The sequence below is a fragment of the Pempheris klunzingeri genome, chromosome 14 (genome assembly GCF_042242105.1).
Source record: "Pempheris klunzingeri isolate RE-2024b chromosome 14, fPemKlu1.hap1, whole genome shotgun sequence".
NCBI lineage: Eukaryota > Metazoa > Chordata > Actinopteri > Acropomatiformes > Pempheridae > Pempheris > Pempheris klunzingeri.
Window position 1 is genome coordinate 15,166,849 of NC_092025.1, and position 21,910 is coordinate 15,188,758.

At 38.6% G+C, this 21,910-nt stretch overlaps 1 protein-coding gene and 1 long non-coding RNA gene across 2 annotated transcripts; one reads left to right on the top strand and one right to left on the bottom strand.

Annotated features, from left to right (window-relative positions):
- Positions 1-101: 101 nt before the first annotated feature.
- Positions 102-21,359, bottom strand: LOC139212638 (Golgi SNAP receptor complex member 1-like). The gene is made up of 9 exons (XM_070843116.1): positions 21,314-21,359; positions 19,927-20,047; positions 19,582-19,657; positions 19,097-19,204; positions 18,852-18,943; positions 15,722-15,796; positions 1,174-1,203; positions 907-989; positions 102-583 (listed from the first exon to the last, which is right to left on the bottom strand). The coding sequence occupies exons 1-9, from the start codon at positions 21,339-21,341 to the stop codon at positions 459-461; spliced, it is 738 nt and encodes a 245-aa protein (XP_070699217.1). The 5' UTR covers positions 21,342-21,359; the 3' UTR covers positions 102-458.
- On the top strand, positions 10,412-10,989 carry LOC139212641 (uncharacterized). Its single transcript, XR_011585399.1, has 3 exons — positions 10,412-10,455; positions 10,597-10,703; positions 10,915-10,989. It is a non-coding gene; the product is annotated as an uncharacterized lncRNA (long non-coding RNA).
- Positions 21,360-21,910: the final 551 nt, after the last annotated feature.

Here is a 21,910-nt window from a genome sequence, read left to right on the forward strand (position 1 = left end):
TGTTTATACATTTATACTGTATGACTGGTTTACTGTGCCATAGATCTGCATGTCTGAAATAAACTTATGACTGAGCATGACGAAGATGAAAGATGATCACCTTTATTTTATCAGGCACTGCCAATACTATACAAAGAAGTATGACAACAATCCCAGTACACAATGCCAGTAAAATATGACTGCATACATTTATAGAGTTCAAATAATGACAGGATAGAAGTGGCAATACATACATTAAGAGATGGAGATGTTATCATAATTCAGCAAATAAATAAACTTAAACCCTCTCACTTTCAATTAAGACTTTTCTTTATGTGATAGATTGTTCTGTTTGAAATAAAAATACTTTTTTAACTTGTTAAACTGTTGTTTTAAGGACAGTATGTTGCAGTAGAAGAAAAACGTATGAAACAATTAAAAAAGGTCTTTAAAATGAATAATTTTTGGTACTTAAAGAATCAGTGGAAAGTGTAGAGCAACAGGAGTATGGTGCAGATTCCAATCACTCCGCCTAGAATCAAAGAGTCCCGCCTCTTGCGCAAATTGATTTTCTGGATGAGGCTGTTGATGGCGGGGAAACGATCTGAGGGGCGGGGAGGTGTGGTGAAGGAAAATAATTAAGAAGGATTTTCCCCTCCTTGCAGTGAGTAAGAGACAGAGAACAGCAGGGAAAATACATCAGCAGGACTCTTAACACAACCAGGAAAGAGAACAAGTGGAGCCTAATGGTGCCGTCTACTGTCTGTCGCTCCAGCCTTCACTGTGAGTGAGGTTGTGTTGTGACGTCGTCTACTCTGGTTCTGCAGCCGAGAAATGTTCGACATGTGCAAAACCGAAACTTTCAGCTTAACAGAGAGGAAGTCAAGCAGGTCAGGCGAAGAGAAAATGAAACGATTAAAAGGATACTGGCCAAAGTTGTGACCCTGGTTTGAATGGACTTCAACATCCCCCGCTGAAAAGTGATGTTCTCTTTGGTAGCCATGGCGATGCTGGAGGGAGAGAAAGCATGACGGACCAGTGGCAAAGATGCATATAGCTGTCGTCACAGCATCACATTAAGCTGGTTTTAAGGGTCTTGAATGTGCAGTGTTTGCTTATGATGTGTGTGTGGTGTGTGTGTGTGTGTGTGTGTGTGTGTAAAAGGAGGACAGTGAGCGGAGCACTAAAGCTTACCTTATTGCATTGTCAATAAGACTATCTGAGCTGTGAACATGAAATGGAAAAAGGAGGAGAAAAAAAGAGAAGAGTCAGATCAAGTCAACTGAAGTACTTTCATTTATAAAGTCTGATACAAAGATTTAAAATACCTAAAAGTGCCACCATTTAATGAATCTTTTGCTGCCCATAATTCAGCGACCATCACTTTTAATATATAATATGACATGATTTCACACATACTGTATATATTTCTCCTGGTTTAAGGCTACAGCACACAGCAGTGCCATGAAACCACACAGCTCTTTGGGTCTATTATCATAAAAGGAGCACTTCCTGCGAGGCAGGAGAAAGTGCTGGTTAATGGAGGACTTTTGGGATCCGATTGGTCACCCCCATCACAGCAGAAGCCAATGAACCTGTCTAATATAACATGACATAACATAAATTCCAGGGTGGTAACCTGATCCGTGTTAATTGATCCTAAATTGACGACAGTGCGCCTGAACACACACAGAGGAGGTTTACATCAGCCGCCATTAGCTGAGATAAGTGACGGACAGAAAAATGAAGCGTTCAGTCCAGAGCTGAGCAGAGTATATAAGGGCAGCAGTGTGCATCCTGGCGGACTCCACTGGAGACTAAAATCAATACTGCGCTTTATACTTCCTCCATCTATTCGTCCACCTCTCCGTCCGTCTATCTACTGCTTTTTCTCTCTGTTCTTTATTCGCTGGCAGAGCCCACAGGCGATGCAGCTTCTTGCTTTTGTTTATGTTCTTCTTCCATTTAACTTTCCTTATTTAGGTTTTACTTTCATACTTGCAAAATGTAACTAAGTGGTCTGATCACCAGGTTTTAGTAGGGATGCACTGGCCCGACACCACTTCTGATACCGGCCGATACAGAGTACCGATACCAGTGTTTAATGAATCAGCCGTGTGCTTCACTGTGTGGAAGAGACTGGGATCATTCTTTTATGTGTAATGAAACATCGAGCTGTATGAATGTAACACATTAAGGAGCCGTTCTCCCTTTTTTTTTTTAAACCCCGTCCAGCACTGGTCATGGATGTGTAGCCATGTTGCCGGCTGTCTGGTTGGTGGGCACGTTTACAGGGTGTTCTGTCTGCTGTAGCTGTGGTAGTTTTGGTTATTAACCACCGTTCAAGCCCTCGTCTTCTTCCTCTCTTCTCCTCTGGAGCTATTTTAGTAACGATGGTGTTAGCCAACACTAAGCCAGTTCAGCTAACTTGTAAGTAAGCACGAGGACACTGTCACTAGGCAGGTTTCTGTTGGAAGCCATTAAATCATGACGTTTCAGCTTCTTTAGGCCTGCTTGTTCCAAGTAGATAATGCTAAAACCACAGTAAACTACCTGTGAGCTGCTGACACATAACGTAGTATGTGCTCGTAGACCTAAACACAAGAAGGACTGAATGAATAAATGTATTTGTGTAGATCGGCCCGATTGTCACCAATCCCCAATCCAGGTATTTGAGTCAGCATCAGCAAGTATTAAATATCGGATATAGATACGAGTATCGGATATGAGTGCATCCCTTCTTTCTGAACCCTGTTTGCATGGGTCTACAGGACTTGATGTTGACGTTATTGCAACAGTCTGATTAAAAATAAGTTACATGTGCTACAGAGTCAGTACAGAGACAGTAGGCTGGATTTATAGCAAATGTTTAACCAAAATTAACTCCTTTTGTTGTTGTGTTTTTAACTGCAAAGCTGAGTGCAAGTAAAATAAAATACTAATTGAAAATTCATAATAGGTCGACATAACAAAGCCAGAGAAAACTGTCTGACTCTAAATGATACTGTACATCCACTTAAAACGATCTCTTAATTAACATCAATCTCGCACAGAAGTAAACTGCAGCATAACATAAGCATTGTACTTATAGTGTTCACAGTTACATTTCTATCCATCCATCGGACTGAACACTTTAAAATTCAGTAGGTGGGGCAGAAACACGATTTGCGGCTGTGCAACAAGACTGAGATGCTGTCTGGACCTGGAGAGACTCACACGGCTAAAAGCAAATTAATGTTTTAAATGTATTTGTGTCCAACAACAATTACACTTGGTGGCGGCAAGAGTGAGTTTTAAGAGACTCTGCCGCAGGAGGATCCATTTAAGGAAAACACTTGTAATTTGTTGAGGCTGAACAACTGTTAGTTATGGTTAAGGTTATATACAGTTAGCCGCCGGTTCACTGTGAAACATGCTGTGAGTGTCCGACACCACACAAGTACCACGTGGCCACAGAAATAATTACAAAACCAACACACACAATAATTGTACACACCTTCATTTTTAACAGAAATGGTGAGTCTGGCCACCTAAATAGAAACTAGCACTAAGAGAAGAAAACCAACTGAATGTGATGAGCATGAATTGGATTTTTATCATGTAAAGTTGGATATTTTAAATATTATTATCACATGTCCAGGACAATTAACAATTTTTTATTGTCAGGAAATCTGCCAGTTGTTTTAATCAATCAATTAATCAATTACTTGCTAGTTCTATAAAATCTCAGAACCCAAGGTGACGTCTACAAATAATTTAATTTGTCTGACCTGAAGTGCAAAACCCAAAGATATTCAGTTTTCTACTAAAGAAGATTAAGAAAACCAACAAATACTCACATTTAAAGAAGTTGGAACCAGCGACTGAAACTATAAAGTGATCTTCAGTATTTTTGCAGATACATTTTTCGTTGACTGATCTAGCTTATCTGACTTATCGCTCGCAGCTCGTCAAGTGTCAATGTTGAGGTGATGCTGTGACAACTGCTCCATTAATCTTTACTGAAAGTGATCTCTTGAAGCCTGTGAACATTTATTCGCCACCAATTTTTGGTATTGAAAACTTGTTGATGTAACACTGTTAAACAAACACTCCCCCTTTCAGTGGAAATGAGGGCATGAGCTGAATCAATAAAAACCTCTTTGAAATACAGACCAGGAATCTGCTCCTCATCCATCACAGATATAATCACGCCTGTGTGGGACACCTGACGAAGCACAGTACCGTTTCCTCAAGTTAACCACGTCAGACTCTACGTGGTTCGGTCTCTGACTTGGCTTCACGTCTGGGTCAGCTGCTGCCTTTGTGGGCTTTTCTTTTGTTTACATTGACATGTTACACATTAAGCTGATGCTGTGTCCCAGATGGGACAATACAGAACAGCCCTACAGAAAAAACATTACAGCCTGACAGTAGCAACAGGTGTGTCACAGCCACAGAGTGCTGGCATGGGATTTAACAGCACAACATGTTTTCTTTCATCATTTTTCTTCATCTTTTTAGGCTCGTCTGTCAACATTTCAGCACGACCAGTGTCTCAAACCACTGGCAACAACAAAAGCATTTCCACTGGCTGCAAAGACGGGAGGATAGGTGCTGAGAACGAGTTCAGTGTTACAGGTAAACTTAACTCCAGCAAGCTGGAAAAGGCTTTCCACAGCACAACTTTCAGCTGGATAATCTGGAGAGTTTTGTGACATCGTCCTCTCGGATGTCTTCTCCTCTGCAGGTGATATTGGAGAAAATGTCTCTATGGGTAACATCAGCAGCATCCATGTTTCTGGAGCAAACCGAGGGTGCATTGGAGGAAGGAACAACTACGCTGTGACTGGTGAGTTATCTTTCTCATATGTCTCGTCGGTGGTTTATTCTCTTTTTTATTTAAGAGGTCATTACACCACATATCTGAGCTTGATGAACTTGCTTATATTCCTGGTATTTCAACAGGACCAATTGCAGCCAAGTCCAACATTGGCAACGTCAGTAATGTTACTGTTGGCAACAACTCGGGATCTATTGGTTCAGGGAACCACATTAACATCAGCTGAGGTGAGAAGGAAGGCGACACATTTACTGGTCACACAGGGGATAGTACTGAATGTGTGCATGTAAAATGTTTATGTGTTCATATTTTCTGCATCAGTTGTTTCTTCTACCTTGCTCTCCCCTCTTTCTCTGCCTCTTCTCTAACAGGAAATTGCCCTCCAGGGGATTTTAAATTCATGAGCTGAAATCAGCAAAGGTCAATGAGATTCGCCAGCTTAAACATTTAATAAATATAAATGAAAATAAGGTCATGATGCTGCACAAAACTGTTTTACATTGTTTTTTTTTCATTGTTTTTGGTCAGAGGCAAAGGAAACTTTTTCTCTTCATTTTAAGCCGAGCACTGGGAACACAGGAAAGATATACATGATAATATATATCTGATTAATCAAAACAACAGACATCTGATCCCAAAATGAAAAATCTTTGAGACACTAAAGCAGCTATAGAGCGCCTGGTCATTATAGACCTGCCCATCATCTAAATGTAGCAATGAGGAACCTGTGATCGACCTCCAAGGAGGAGATTTCCACAGAGTCAGCTTGGACAAGGATGTCATTCTATGCTACTGTACATCTGTGGGACCAGCCGCACTGAAAAGCCTCAAAGATTCACCTGACTTCTAGATTTGTAATGAACTCGGTGGTGATTGAATGATAATTCGCCATGCTAGTAATAATGTGTATTATTCAAATAAGTCTAAAACTTTATTGTAGAGTTGGATGCAAATCATGTTTATTTAAGCGGTAACTGGATGCTGCACCAGGATTGTAATTTTTTGGACTTGAGCAAGATGGCAACTTGCGACACTGGATTTAAGGAAATTCTGTGACGTAGATTTGAAATGGAAGCTTGGTTCTGGACCTCGCTGCCCATATCTTTGAGTATTACATTTATTTAAATAGGAAGAAATTAATAATACAGTGAAAGGAAATGGCGATTCAGTCTGATTACCAGGCTAGTGAATTAGTGTATTATGACAGAGTGGCAGCAAGATGGGGCTATATCCAAACCTGTGGACACAGCTGTGATTGGTGCTCTGACGCTACTGATTTAGTTGACAATTTCAAGATGACATTTGAGAGGTGGATCATGTAGAAAAAAGAAATAAAAAGTTCTATTTGTGGCTTCGTTGAGATCATTAAAATATGCTGCTCTATCGCACTAAATTTCACACTTAATAAAAAGAACCTGAAGTTAGCCAACTTGAAGAACTTGGTGTTTTTCTCTCTCTTACATATCCTTCACGAAAACATTTACTCTCAGAGGAGTTTTACCGATATAAAAGGAAGACATTAACATAGAGCTTGAATCTAAATCATCCAGCTGTGTACATTGGTTGGTTTCTATCAATATAAATTCTCAACTTTATGACGTTCCTCTAAAGGTTAAAAAAGAATTATTTAAGACAAAGCAAATTGAATTCTCATCCTTTTTGGCTTTTCTTATTTATGATTTAATGTCCATGGTTTACATAATTGCAGATTTACAAGTTTTACTTTATAACGGCTACACAATCAAAATAAGCTTATAAGTAAATAAGTAAAGCTTCAGGCCGCACAGTTGCTAAACCAAAGGTTCAGATTAATGTCAGACGCCAAACTTGCGACTCATGGTGGTTTTGTGGTATTCAGTATGGAACATTTATATATAAAAAAAAAAGTAGTAGTAGTTGTCTGAATTTGAAATTAGTTCATTACAAACATTTGACTGATTGTTATTAAAATAAAAAATCATCAAGCACAGCATGATGCTAAAAGTCACAGCATTTGCTGAAAAATATATGAATTATATTATATTAAATATTACAGGTGTAGACAGATGCCAGCAGTCATATTTGAACCTCTGATTAGTTAATTATTCTGCTGGGAGAAAAAAATGCACCATGATTAGCATGTGGATAAATGATGAGATCATTAAGATGTTTAATTGTGTGTTAAACATCTTAAGTATGCCATAATCTAGCCTCAGATTTTACATTATCGTAGAAGTGCTTGCTGAATGTTTTGAATAACTTGTAATTTCTGAATACAACAATAATGTAGAATTTGTTTAAACAGATATGTATGTCGACAGATCCATGATAACACAGTAAATTAACTGATTTTGTTAAAGGAAGTAAACTGGAAGGACACTCTTGAATCCTGTTAATACTGTAAAGATAAAGAAAAAAACAACAACAGTACAACGAAGGCAGCAAGTAAGTTGAAGTCTCCACAGTGATTTCAAAATGTTTTGTTTTACAGTGATCATTTTTACCCTGTTGAGCAAATTACTGAGCAGAAATCTGGCTTGTTGTACGTAGTTCAAGTCTGGATTCATCCAGTGAGCCCATGGATTTTTGCTGCTTTTGTTTTTATAAAGCCATATAGTAGCTCAAACACAATGACTTAATGTAACAAAAATCCATAGGCCCCCTTCATGGGCATATGTGAACATTTCTAGAGTCTACAGTGTCAAAATAAGGTTCTTGAAACTGAACTTCAGCTGATGTAGCACGGCAACACACCTCACGTATCCCCTTTAGGCTCTGTGGGAAAAGTTCAGTTATGCTGAACCAACAGAATACCTGACGAACACACTCACTGAAGTTCCTCCTCCATAAACCCTCAAATGACATGAACATGCACGACAGACACTTATAAAAGCAGAGCTGTCTCTCCATAATTCTGACAAGCTCACTTCACAGCACAGGACAAACAACTGAAGCCAGTGGTAAGACAAAAGACCCCATGGGTGTCTGCTTCTCTGTCGGACACCTCGGTCAGCGGCGGATATTTTATATTGAGGCTATGACGAACTCTCTTACACTTTGTGCACTTCTTACAACAATAACTGATTCAACTGTGACTGTTCTCTGCCTGTCTAGATTTCAGCCGGAACAATGGCGCAAATCGCAAACGCAAAGGACATTGTAATCCAGGACAACGAAGGGGAGGTTGCTACAGGCAACAGCGTCGACCTTAAAGGTAAATCGGAGAGTGACTACACCATTCTGTCAAGTTGCCTTTATAGTTTCTATTAAATCTCTTTCTCTAATGATTACTTTTACAGGAGGTATTGGACAACACGTCGCTCTGGGCAACACCACTGACATCTTGGTTACAGGAACAAACACAAAAGATGCACGAATTGGAGCACAGAACACTTTTACGGTTGAAGGTGAGTTACTCCTCTTATTGCTGAGACTGTATGAAGCCGTTTATCTCAATTCATTACCCATGTTCAGATATCACCATCATTATGGGAAGAATCTGATTTTTTGTCCCCTCTCGTTCTTCATACTTCAACAGGAAAACTGGCAGACAATGCAAGTGTTGGCAACACTTCTAATGTTCTAGTTGGAAACAACTCAGGATCCATTGGTGCAGGGAATCGCATTAACATTGGCTGAGGTAAGAAGTCAAATTTACTTGCCACATTGGAAACAGTATCAGATGTGTACAAATGACCTACTGATGTCTCAGTTTGTTATTGTAAAACTACATAAACTGAATTTTCTCATCAATTTTTGTATCTCATTCTCTCTCGCTCTCGTTGTCTTTCTCCCTTTTAGGAAACTGCCGTCCAACAGACAACCCCTCTAAAAATGAGGAATGAGGAAGTGAACAGTGAACAATTTAAAAATGATACATATGTTAAAACCATTCACAAATGACATAAAATGAATGTAACATACAATTGAAAATAATAAAGTCTACCTACTGCAAGACACTGTTCTTGGCTGAATATATGATTTAACATTTAATTGTTTTACGACTGACCTCATTGTCATGAATGTTGTTTTGTCTCTGTGGTGTGTGTTTTTATTTAGAAAACTGACTAACCAGCAGTTAGCTGCTTTTTGATAATCTCCACTCAACTAAAAGTGGCTGCATGAGCATTATGCCTGACCTCCCTACCAGTCAGTTAGAACTGAAGAAGCCTCTTGGATGAGAGGCGAAACGTCTTCAAGTACCTTCAACAAGTCCAGTTGACTTTTTGCTCAACTCCTAAGGAACATGAGGTGTGACCTTAGCTGTGCCATAATAATGGGGGTGAATACTATCTCTGTAGAGGAAACGGTACAAGTAAAGTAGATAACAAATAACAAAGCTCAGTATTTAAAATCAATAAACACCTACATGTACACAGTTCAGCAGAAGAGATGAATGAAGGATTTGTGCGTCCTAACATTAACTATGACGAACACAGTCTAAGAGTGAGTGGATACCGAAATAAATTGAGCGGCTGTGGCTCCTACAACTCCCGTCGAAGTCATGTCAACATGTCGAAGTGTCCTTGGGCAAGACACTGAACCCCAACTTGCTCCTGAAGCATGGCTTCAGTGTGTGAATGAGTATGAAACAATAGTCTCCTCCAAATTACATTCCTCCTGTATGAATGATGTGTGAATGGGTGAATGAAGATGTCATGTAAAGCGCTTTGAGTAGTTGAAATAACTAGAAAGGTGCTATACAAATACAGACCATTTACCATTTCATTTATTAATACATGTGAATCGGTTAATATCTGGATCTATAAAGTTCTCTACATTTACACAAATACACATAAGTGAGTCAAAGAAGGGACCTTTATATCTGTGATCAGAGCTTAGGATAACATGCATTACCTGGATATTAATGTCAAGGGTTAGGGTTATCAAATGTATTCAAAATGTGCAGCTGAAATTACTTGTAAGGAAAAAAAACTGTAGATTAAATTTAGTGAAACAATTAGAGCACTGATGCTAATTGTTCTACAATATGCAGATCTACAATATGTAACTAGATACAAACTACATTGCATTTGGCTGTTCTAATTCAGGTCTTATTCAAATGTTAATGTCAACCAAGGCTGGGCAATATGGCTAAAATCTATATCAAAATACTAATAAGAATATATTGTAAATATGAATACAGTATCTATCACTATTGTGATGTTTAATGTAATTATTCACCATTTTCAGATTCTGATACTTTTTTAGAAACACTATTCATAACTGACATCCAACCATCCCCAAATAAATAAGTCCTAAAAACATCTCAAACAGGTTTTAAACGTCATTTAACATTTCCTGCCTGTTTCATTGTTTGTGTTCAGTCAACTGATGCTGATAATGTACAGTGCTTAATGCCTCTTCGGTAGTAACGTCATAAGCAAAATGGCCGATATCAATGCTCATTTTTAAAACGTCTTAATATAAGTCAATTAAAATTTTAAGTACAATCTAAAGTTAACATTCTTGTTTCTCAATCATTGACTTCAGCTGATGCAGCAGTGCTAAACAAAATCCCCCCTTTGGACTCCGGGAAATTTTGTTGAACCGAAAAAAAAAAACGGCTGCTAACCAAAAGGAAGTTCTCATCCCCCCCCCAAGTAATCGACACACCTATTCAGAACACCACAGAGTCTTCTGTCCTCATATCAATAAGCACAGATCAACCAGAGGTGAGATTATAACTGCATGTCTGTCTGTTTCTCTGTTTAAAGTTAACATCATTGTAAAACACTGATGTCAAATTCTTTAGAAGAGTTTTTTCATCTGAGAATTTTGACTGAATCCCTTTCATGAGAAATACGGTTTTCCAGTCTGTTTTCAGCAGGAACAATGGCACACAGGATTGGTAACAACAAGGACATTGTAGTCGGGACCAACACGGGGAAGATTGGCTCTGAAAACATTATCAACATTGGTGGTGAGCTCAGCCACAGCACACTGGTGTTTGTTGATGATATTTATCTGTCATGTCAGTTTTGGGGTGAAGCAGAAAGTAGAAACTGTTCGGCAATTTCACATCCTTCACTTACACTAACAGATCAACATCTTTACAACACAGTTTTATGCAAGAGGAAGAGTAGGATTATCTAAGTTTTCTTTCCTTGTTCTTATCGTTTGCAATGCAAAAGGAGGAAAAGGATCCCAGTCAAATGCTGACAACTCATGTAACAGAAGAGGAGGAAGCAGCTGTGGATCGACTGCTTCCGATATTGTTAAAAGTGCATCCCACCAATTTAGTGCTGTACAATCAATACAGAGATATAATTTCTCCTTTTTTGCTTAACACATTCTTCTTTCTTGTCCCTGACAATAAAACTCGACTGGCAATAGTTTGGTCAGAGATTGGGGTGTGTTATGCTAGTAGCTGCTACTGTAGTCTTGAGCCGCTAACCTTCACTTTAACTCCACACACAGATTTTTTTCTCCATTTTCAAATTTGTAGTCCTCAGACCCAATGGATGCTGACTCAAGTGACATCACTTGAGTCATTTTTTAAACTCAAACTTTACAAAGCTCCCTCTGGACCCACAAAAGACTTTTTACAACTTTTTTCACTTATGCAGTAGTACTCCTCAACACCAGTAAACAGACTCTGATGTGTACAATTTCTGAAAGTCCACTTTGGAGTGGGCTAATTTCTGATTTCTTAGTCTTTCTCTGTACTTCAAAAAGGAGGAACAGGAGCGCCGTCAAAAACTGGCAGCTCATGTAACACAGGAGGAGGAACTGGAGGCAGCTGTGGATCGACTGCTCCGGGAAAAACTGGCAGTAAGAGCGGTGAGTTCAGTGTCTGACACTGTTGAGAAGCTGTTAGAAGTGAGCTGTTTCATGATTTTTGATTTCTCGGTCATTCTCTGGATCTCAAAAGGAGGAACAGGAGCGCAGTCAAACACTGGCAGCTCATGTAACAAAGGACATGAAGGCGACTGTGGATGTACTGCTTCAGGGAAAACTGGCAATGCAAGTGGTGAGTTCTGTGTATCTTTATTGCTGAAAAGTTAGTGATTTCTGATTCGTAACTGATAATTTGTGCAGTAAGATGTGTGCGCATTTCTATTTTTTGTGTTGAGCAGGAGGAAAAGCAGTTGACATTGGCAATGTTACTAACATGACAGTTGGAGACAATGCAGGAGACATCGGGGCAAAGAACAACTGCAATGTGAGCGGTGAGTACGGTGCATCGTATTGGTAAGACGTTAATAGACATGGTCACTCATAAAATAAGATTAGACTCTGTACACTTAACAGTTTGCGATTTTTCAAACTTATTCATTGTATTTCAACAGGAGGAAAAGGAGTCATGGTAGATATTGGCAACGTAAGTAACATGAAAGCTGGATTCAACACCGGAGACATTGGAGCAGGAAACAACTGCAATGTAATGGGTCAGTTCTCTGTCTCACACTGATGGAAAGTTTGGAAAAATTGGGCAGATTCATGATTTCTGTTTTATTACTGTGTTCACACTGAAAACAGCAGTGGTTTAAAAAAAAAAAAAAAAAAATCCAAAGGGTTGAGATGATGGCGAGTCGCCTCAGGTACTAACGCAACCGTGAACGATGATCCAGAAAGGCCAGTTTGAGCAATGACTTTGAAGAGTTATCAGACGTTAATACACTGTTCAGGGGATCCTCATAATAACTCACCAACGCTGGATCTGAGAGTCATACTGACATTAAGATTTAAGAACTTAAAAAATAATCTGAGAACAATATATATCAAATATACATATCTTAAGATAAACAAACATTTTTGATTAAGATCCCTTTAATTAGTTTTTTAAGGTCCCTAAAGACCAAAATATGTACCAAGGCAGTTATTTTAGTGGAAAAATAAAGACATCTTTGCTCACTGTTGGACAGAATAATGCCACTTATCTAAATGACCTCACATTTATCTTTATCTTAACACTGAGATTTCTGCAGTTTATATTGGCCTGGGCCACATTATGGCTCTGGAAAGTCACCACAGTGACAATCATTTGTCAATGATCACAAGGTAAACGGTCTTCCTTCATGCAGTGCTAACACCAGCATCAACACAGCCTCAAAGATAATATTCTGTATATTATTTATCTGACTACAATTAGCAGTAAAAAAAAAAACAGTGATTCTGTTTATGTATTATTCTTTGTATTTCAACAGGAGGAGACGGGGTCAAAATAAGTATTGGAAACGTACGTAACATGACAGGTGGAGACAATGCAGGAGACATTGCTGTGGGAAACAACTGCAACGTGAGCGGTGAGTCCTGTGTCTTACACGGCATGATTACATGATCTCTCACTGATGTATGAGACTGTAAACTGCAGACCTAAGATTAACACTTTGTGAATTTATTCTGTTCATTTTTTTGTAAATCAACAGGAGGAAAAGGAGTTGAAATTAGTATTGGCAATGCAACAAACACAGAGATTGGCTTCAACGCAGGTGGCGTTGGTTCAGGGAACAATGTAAACATGAACTAATGTAAGGATGAGTTTTAGATGTCATAAAGAACCATTTTATCATTTTAGTTTTTTGTGTTAAAATACATATTTTGTATTTCATGTTTGACTGTGTTTCTCCATCTCTATTTTTCAGGAAATCCCTGTTCAAATGATAAAGGACGACAGTGCTATATGACATCCTATTATGAGAAGTACTGAAACAACAGAGTAACAAATGCGACGTTACAAAAAAAAATTGGTTTTGTGGCATCCTTTATAAATGTTTCTGTTTTGCATCTTCCATTGTCTCACAATAAACATTGTTTGAAATCATGGTTTTATTGTCTTTATTGAACTATTTTGGACAGTTGGCAACTAACAAGAGAGATTTAATAGGTGATGAATAAGTTATTAGCATAATGATTATACTTAAATACAGTAAATACGCCTGAAAACATAGGTACTGTATACACAGTTGTAGTTATTAAGAGCATTTGTGGTATTTCTAAAATGTCACTGTAGTCATCATACGTTTTGTTTTGTTTTTTTTTTTAAATGGGTTTAAGTGAATGGTAACCTGAATAGAAAAATCATTGTTTATGGATGTGTTTACATAATACAGAAGAACTCAGTCTCATGGATTGCACTACTGTAGGTGATGATATGTTTGTTTTCTATGTTTGCCTGATTTTTGTCACCAACATGTAAAATTACAGTTCTCATTCAGACATACATGTTTAACACCACAGCATAAACCAAAAGCATGTAGACATCTAATATTCTATTTAATAATGAATTAAATTCACCTTTTACTATAAATTCTAATGTAAAGTAAATTAGCTTCTGTATTCAAGGAAATCTATTCTAGAGATATAAAACAATGACAAATCAAACAAAAACAAAACTAAACAAATGTGTGGGGAAATAACAAATGTGGATCTGAACATTCAGGACAGGTCACTGAATGGTTTGATGAGTATAAACATTATGTGAATCACATGTTGTGGCCTTCACAGTCTACATGTCTCAACCTAAATGAACACTAACGGGAGATTTTGAAGTGTTAGACTCTCCAATCATGAAAACACCAAATGTGTGACTATATTTCGGAAGAATGTTGTCCACCTCAACCTGCCGGTGTCGCACTATGGTCCTCCTTCACAGCAGTTTGACATACCAGTGGAATTTAAGAGACCGTGAATGTGAAAAATTATTTGGCCACAGCAGTTTGAGGAGCTCTGAATTCTGACATTGCTCTAATTACTGTAAAATACACTGATTCACTTAACTCCAACGCAGTCGTTACCAAAGATCAGTGAGCATAACTTTCAGGCAGCGCCTTCTCCTTTTTAAATGACGTTAACCATTGCTTTCAATGGTTAAAAGCACAAAAGTCGCCCGCTGTCGCCAATTAATGTTAATTCCATGAGTAACTTGATTCTCCGATACTCTGTAGCACCGCTGTCCAGTTGTGAGTTGGGTGTTTCTGTGGTTATAACAGCTGTGATGCATTTTGACAGATAATGCCAGATGAATTTCTGGAGTCACATTTTCCCGATTAAACTTTTAATTATATCATATGAACTTTGTATTTTTTAATCAGGACTTCTAGTATTTGGATCAAGAAGCCTGTAAAATATCAGATTAGGGAAGTTGTGCAGAGTGTAAGGTACATATTCAATCAGCATTTAGGTGAATATAAATGTTGGATTGGACTCTGTATCAGGCCAAAAAAACTTGATCTACTCCACTAAAACAAATGTTATCTGCTTTGTTCCTCTTTCCGTCACATTGTCAAGCTGTTCCACAACTCATTCCTACAACTTTGCTAATTTCACTTGATGTCTTCTGCTTTCAAACATTTCGGTCACCACGTTTCCTTTTTTACTTTTGCTCTTTCGCTTTCTTTATTTCTTCATCTTCCTCTATTTGAACACTGAAAAGAGTATTAGCCACAAGAAAATGTGACTAATAACATGTCCAGTGAATCTCTGGCATGCATATGTGCATGTACACACACAGAAAGCACACAAAAACACGTTTCCCCACCACACTACCCATTCAGCTACCATAACCAAAAAACCCAACGTCCTCCTCGTCTAGTTTCATGTGCTAGTTTTGAAACAAAGGCTGCAGTTTCATTATAAGTAATAGATTACAGACTTTCTTAAACCTTGCAGGTAAACTGTTTAATGTAAATAACTGTCAGGCTGCTGGTTTTTCCATACAACACGCTGATCCGAGTGAAGTCTTTGCCGTAATGGACTTGGACAGCAAAAGATATGTGCAGGAATAGAAAACTAAATACAAGCTACAACTCCAGTGGGCTGTGTCTGAGCTGTTAGCAGAAAGTAGTGTAGAGCACTGCATAATAAAGCATAAACTTCACACTATGTGACAATGATCTCTTATTTCCCTTGACTTTCTTCAAAACACAAATATTCAATTCATGCACGTCTGCTCCAGTGTTTCTAATTGTTAAGGTGCTTTTTAAAGAAATCTCTTACTTTCTGAGATGTTCGTGTTCCTTCAGGAAGAGCTCAGTCCGTCTGTTGTTCACTCCTGAGCTGCTCTTGTAGGACCTGAGTACGACAATAGAAGAGACAGACACATCATCAAGGTCAGTGGGATTCATCCTCTGGGGACCAGGGATGACTGTACAAAATTTCATAGCAATCCATCCAACAGTTGTTGAGATATTTTAGTCTGGACCAAAGTGGTGAGCTGACCATCAGACATTGCCATCCCCAGAGCCATGCTGCTAGTCTGACTAAAAATAAAGTGAATGCAGCTACAACACCATGTTGTAGCGACAGTATTTTATACTGAGACAAAACAGCTCCCTAACTTAAAGCATGTATAAGAGTAACAACAGTAAAAACTGTCCCACTTCAGACACACATGGGGTTGCCACTGGGCTATGTTCACCTGACAGCATTGAGCTTTATCAGGAGCGCATACAGCGGTGCAGTGATGCCTTTAAACTGTCACCCTCACAAGCCTTTCACCCATGAACAGGGCCTGAGTCTTTACTGTCTCATAGTTGGCAGATATTTCCCCACAAGATCAGGCACTATTTGAGTGTTCAACAATATAATTTTATTGTTTATTTGTTTAAGCATCTTTGTACTTGGCTAACGAAGGAAGTCTCCACCAAAAACAAGTTCTTCCTCAGTTTCTTTGCTTCAGTCTGAAAGGGAAATCTCACTCCTGCCTATTAACTGGATGCTGATCATGGACTTCCTGCATTGAGGCTTTTAAGTGATTAGCTCTGCTTAACCCACAGCTCTGTCCTCCATCTCTTATTTACACCATCCCATTCCCTACCTATTTGGGCTGATCATCAATTCATCAGCCATTATCTCCTCTGTTGCCCCTCTCTCTCTTCACTGTTCCTCCACTCTTCTCACCTCATTACATTTCACTCTCATTATTTTTGTAATCAGTCAACATCAGATGAGGACAATAACTCCCTCGCCCCCTCTCTCTGTTTGACTGTCTTGCTCTCCCTCTCCTACCCCGATAAAGCATTTCTGTGTATCAGGCAGCCCAGATGTAACCACTCTCCCTCAGCTTCGGCTGAATGAAAGCCTTGCGGTTTGATTTACTGTAGAAGGCACTTAGGAAAGATATCCCCAGAGAAAGAGAGAGATATCGACAGAGAGAGCGAGACCGACAGAGAGAGGGAAGGAGGTCAGCTAATAAGAGGAGGTGCCTTTTATTACAAGATGAAGCACGATAGAGTCGATGGAGACGATCAGAGGGTGGGGGAATTCAGCATCAAACTGGACATTTCTGCCTCCTTCTGGTTAAGGATAAGAACATAGAAAATATACACAGAGGATGAGGAGGAGGAGGAGGAGGAGGAGGAGGATTTAGTATTGTACTTCCATAAGGCTCGGGGACTTATGAAAGACAGATTTAAAAAAAGCAATGATCAAAATCAATGCAATGACTCAGACAGCGCCATAAAGGATAAAATTAAATATTTTCCTGTCGACTGCCATGCCCAAAAGAGGTCTAAACCATATTTGTCAGAGCTTTTCCGACTGTAGGCTTCAGTACAGTAAACAACATACACTACTCACAAAAAGTTAGGGATATTTGTCTTTCAGGTGAAATTTCAGGATGAACCTAAAATGCATTCTAACCTTTCCAGGTGAACTTAATGTGACCTTCTCTAAACTTTTGAATGCACATGTCCAACTGTTCAGTGTTTCAGTACTTTTTGCACAAGTTGCTGTTCTCTAACAAGAAGCTTAACAGCAAAATTCACAACAGGTTTGATCCATGAATCGACCAATACATTTCCTGCTTCAGTTAGAATTGGTATTTAAACAGTCCTCCTCATCATGCTGTTCACATTCTGACATCATGAGACCAAGACGACACCTAACAGTTGATCAGCAGCACCTCAACACTGGAGGCTTCAAACAGGAAGTCCTCAGACGGAGGTGTTCACTGAGCTTAGAGGGTCACAGAGTGTCAGCAGGAGGTTGGAACAGTGATACAGAGACTGGAAGAGTCACAGAAAGGAGAGGAGTGGACGTCCTTTGGCCACATCCCAATTTATTGAGACACTGAAATTTTTTTGTTGTGGTATACCTACCACTGTTGTTAGATTTTCTTTCAATAAATTGTTTAAGATGAATAAAATCACCATTGCATGCGTCTACTTAAATGCCCTACTTTCATGATATAATATCACTGTAGCATTCACTTTTTACATTTTCCATATATTTCACCTGAAAGTCGAATATCCCTAACTTTTTGTGAGTAGTGTATATTTAGAGCTAAATGATGAGTTGATTTGTTGATCCATCAATAAATATTTGAAGTCAGCTTTTTAAATGAATACGAACAGGTTTCTATTTCTCTGCAATGGTAAACTGAATATTTTTTTGATTTTGTTGGTTGGACAAAACAAGTGATTTTAATACATCATGTTGTGCTCTGGAAACTTATCATGGACTTGCTCACCATTTTCTGACAATATACAAGGTAAACAATTAATCAAGAATTTATTGAACAGATTAATCAATAAAGAAAATAATCACTGTCTACCTAATTGTATTTTAACCAATTTGACAATCAGTGCTGCATCAAAAACAGGGGTGAACCTTGTGAATATTTTTCATTATCGATTAATCGGGTGATCATTTGCTCAAAAAATCAGTTGTTGTTTGGCCCATAAAATGTCAGAAACTGGAAATAGATATTCAATTTACTATCACAGAGGAGTAAAAAAAAAGGGGGTCAAAGAACAAATGAGTTGATTATTTCCCAGTCAGTGAAATTAAGTGAGGACATAGCATACAGAGAGAAGATGTGTTTTCAGCCTGGAAAGTATGCAGTGGATAGACTGGAGTTAGAAATCAGCCTTCACGTGTATTAGTGACCAATGCAAAGACACAGGACATGTGTTACATGATAAAACGTCTTATATCTTATGAGGATTCAAGCAGCTGCATTCTGCATTTTGAAATTTTCATCAAAAGTTCTTACTGATCGTACACATCTGCACAAGACTGGCAACACTCAACATCATGGTGAATGGAGAAAAACATAAGAGGATTATGTGGTATTTACTAACAGTATAGTGTCTTTTGCTGTCAGGAGATGTATGGAGCTGCTTACTCAATGTCTCTGTGAACAGAGCCTAGTAGGTCCTCTCGCTCTCGCAGGCTGAAGAAGTTGCTTTTGGTTTTGTGGAACTCATGAGTGTAGTCCTACAGGATAAAACATTATGAACTACAGTCAGAAAGACACGATGATACTGACAGAATGGGAATTCACAAACCCCATATGTATAAGCAACTTTACATGAGGCAAAAATGCTTTTTAGTGTGAGAAAGTAATCGAAGAAAGTGAAGTAACTGTACCTGTAAAATGTCTCTGTGTCTCTGTAAGGTGTGCATCAACGCTGCGTTATGTGACGAAACCCCTGGAGTGTTTGTGTATTCTGCCATCTTGTCATTGACTGCTGTAAGCTGCCAAATAAAAAAGAAATGTTAAAATGATTTCACGTAGCAATAAATATAACAAGAACAATGATTTGGGGGAGAAAAGTGATGTCAAGACTACAGCAAAACCAAGTTCAAAGCAAACATGAACGCATTATAATGAGCATAAACCACAATTCCAGTAGTCTGTGCAGCCTGTAAAATAAACTTAGTTCTCCCAGCATATAAAAACACAGGATGACTCATCAGCTTTGGTTAGCTCACTTTTTTTCCCTTCAATATTTTTTGTATCACACTGATTCCATGTCCTGGATTTGAGGCTGCAACAGCTGCTACTGAGGGGAACCCTAACAGTCCTTTAACTACGGCTGTCAGGGACCATTCATGTGTGATATTTGACTTACATTGGTCAACAGCTGCTCCAGCTCTGTAGTCATGGCCACAAGCATATTGTCTTGAGATGAGCCAACAGAATCAGACCTGGTTTAAGAATGAAAGGGAAAGGGTGCCTAAGTTCAAGTTCATTGTTTGTCATTCCAACTACAAAAAAATACAGTTGAATATCAGAAAATAAGTGTACTGACTAGTGTGCTGAAAATGGAAACACTGCATTCTGTTTCCCATTTTGTTAATTGTTAAAAAATACTAAGTTCCAGTGATTCACTAGAAAGGTAACACTTGGTTATATAACCATAACCAAGAAACACAGTGGGACATCCACGTTGTCAAAGTGAAGTGATGCCGCTGACCTGCTGTCTCTTGTTCGTTGGTCTCTGTTGCTGCTGCTGCTGTAGCTGGTGCAGAGCTTACTGAAGGAGACCAGCTTGAGGTCCAGCTCATTCTCCAGCTGCCTGGCCTGTTTACGTAAATCTGAGCGCAGGAGAAGGGCAGACATTTAATGATGGAAACAGAACTAAACTAAAATCTGGGAGACTAAATCATAAAAACAGGCAATTAGAAGCAGACAAGATAGAAGATACAAGATAGAAAGCATCATATAGACACCACACACACAAAAACACACCATAAAAGACAATCCACACAGCAGACTGATCTGGCCCTTATATGGCTCCAAGTTTACTCTGCTGACATTCAGTCGGCAATGGTAAAAGGCATGCTTTACGTGCCCTTCCCGTTCTTATCAGCTGTCATTATATATTATATTACTATTGTACATTACTGCATTTGCACTAGGACTACATCTAATGATTATTTTCATTACTGATTAATGTCGATCACTCTCTCAATAAATGGATTAGTTGTTTGGTCCATAAAATGCCAGAAAATTATGAAAAAGTGTCAATCAGTGTTTCCCAAACCCCAAGAACTTATTCTGTCCACAACCCACAGATATTCAGTTTACTGTCATAGAGAATTAAAGAAAAAAATATTCACATTTGAGTTGCAGAAATCAAAGGATTCTGATAGAGATGTTTTTTAAAGTGACTCAAAGTGATTAATTGATTATCAAAAGAGGTGGTGATTAATTAAATAGTTGCCAACTAATCAATTAATCATTGCAGCTCTAATTTGCACAACCTGCCTACTTTACAGTTTATTGATTTTCTTATAACTGGACACCTGCCATTGGTCCATTTACATTTTTATTCTTTAAATTCTGCACTATTTAAAGTATCCGTCTTCACGTCTAATTTGGTTGATTGATTTAAAACAAATAACGACAGACAATGAGTGCAAACACCCACGGATTGAGAAATAAAACAAAACAAGGCATCAAGATATCGTCATTCAACTTGTATCACTGCTAACGCTGCTGCTTCGTTTGTGTAAAACTTGTGTAGAACTCAAATGTTCCCTCTTCACGGGTAGCAGAGGGTCACACAGCCATGTAGAGTTAAACACTCTTTAGTTGGTACAGCTGAAGTCAGTCGGGATGTCGCAGTAACACAGTTTAAAATCAACTACAGTCGACAACGTCAACTTTGCAAGTTCGACGCTAACAGCCAACAAGCTAACAGGTTAGCTCCAACATATCTCCGCCCCGCGGATTTGAAGTTTATCAACGTAACTTATCACGGGTCACGTTAAATGTGTTTGGCCTGAATCGGTGGAGAACATTAAAATAAACGCAGGGGCAGACAGTTGTTTAAAATTAGGCGCTGTGACATTATTTACCTTCCCAATAGTTGCTGCTGGTTGCCATGTTTGTTGTTAACGTGTCGTCATCAGCAGCCGTCAAAAAGAAACAACTGTCGTAATTCTCATCGGATTCACAGCAGCCTCTAGAGGTTTCCGGCCGCAAACGCACCTGAGCCAAATCAATAACTCTGAGTGATGATTATAATTCTGATTTATTATGGTTAAAATGTGAAACACGATAGCAGAGACTTTATAGGCGCATTACTTCATGACTGAAATACACTCATTACTGTGGAAACGGTTGTAAAATGTTTCCCTTGTGTAGCTGCTTCATGATGACTTTCTAGAAACGCTAGAATAAAATACCCTCTAACAATTTCTGCATTCGGGTTTCACAGACGTAAAAGAAAAGAAGTGTCAGCATGAGTAATAATCAGTAAAATCTACTTATTGCTCATTAGTCAGAATTGCCCATGGCAGAGTTACAGCTATCATTAAAGGCCATTACTGGGTAATGGTGCATTAGTGTGTCAGCAGTAGGCCTATTTGAATGTTGTAAGTGGTTGAATTGGAGCTAATTTAGCCACATTGTATAATTTAGTTGTAGTTTAATGTATAACTATGCATTATACA

Excerpts from the sequence above, each read along its gene's own strand:
- LOC139212638 (XM_070843116.1), bottom strand. The coding sequence starts at position 21,341 with ATGGCAACCAGCAGCAACTATTGGGAAG. Across the intron at positions 1,204-15,721 it reads GAACACGAACATCTCAGAAA|CTCAGATAGTCTTATTGACA; the intron begins GTAAGAGATTTC and ends TCATGTTCACAG. Across the intron at positions 990-1,173 it reads CTTATTGACAATGCAATAAG|CATCGCCATGGCTACCAAAG; the intron begins GTAAGCTTTAGT and ends CTCTCCCTCCAG.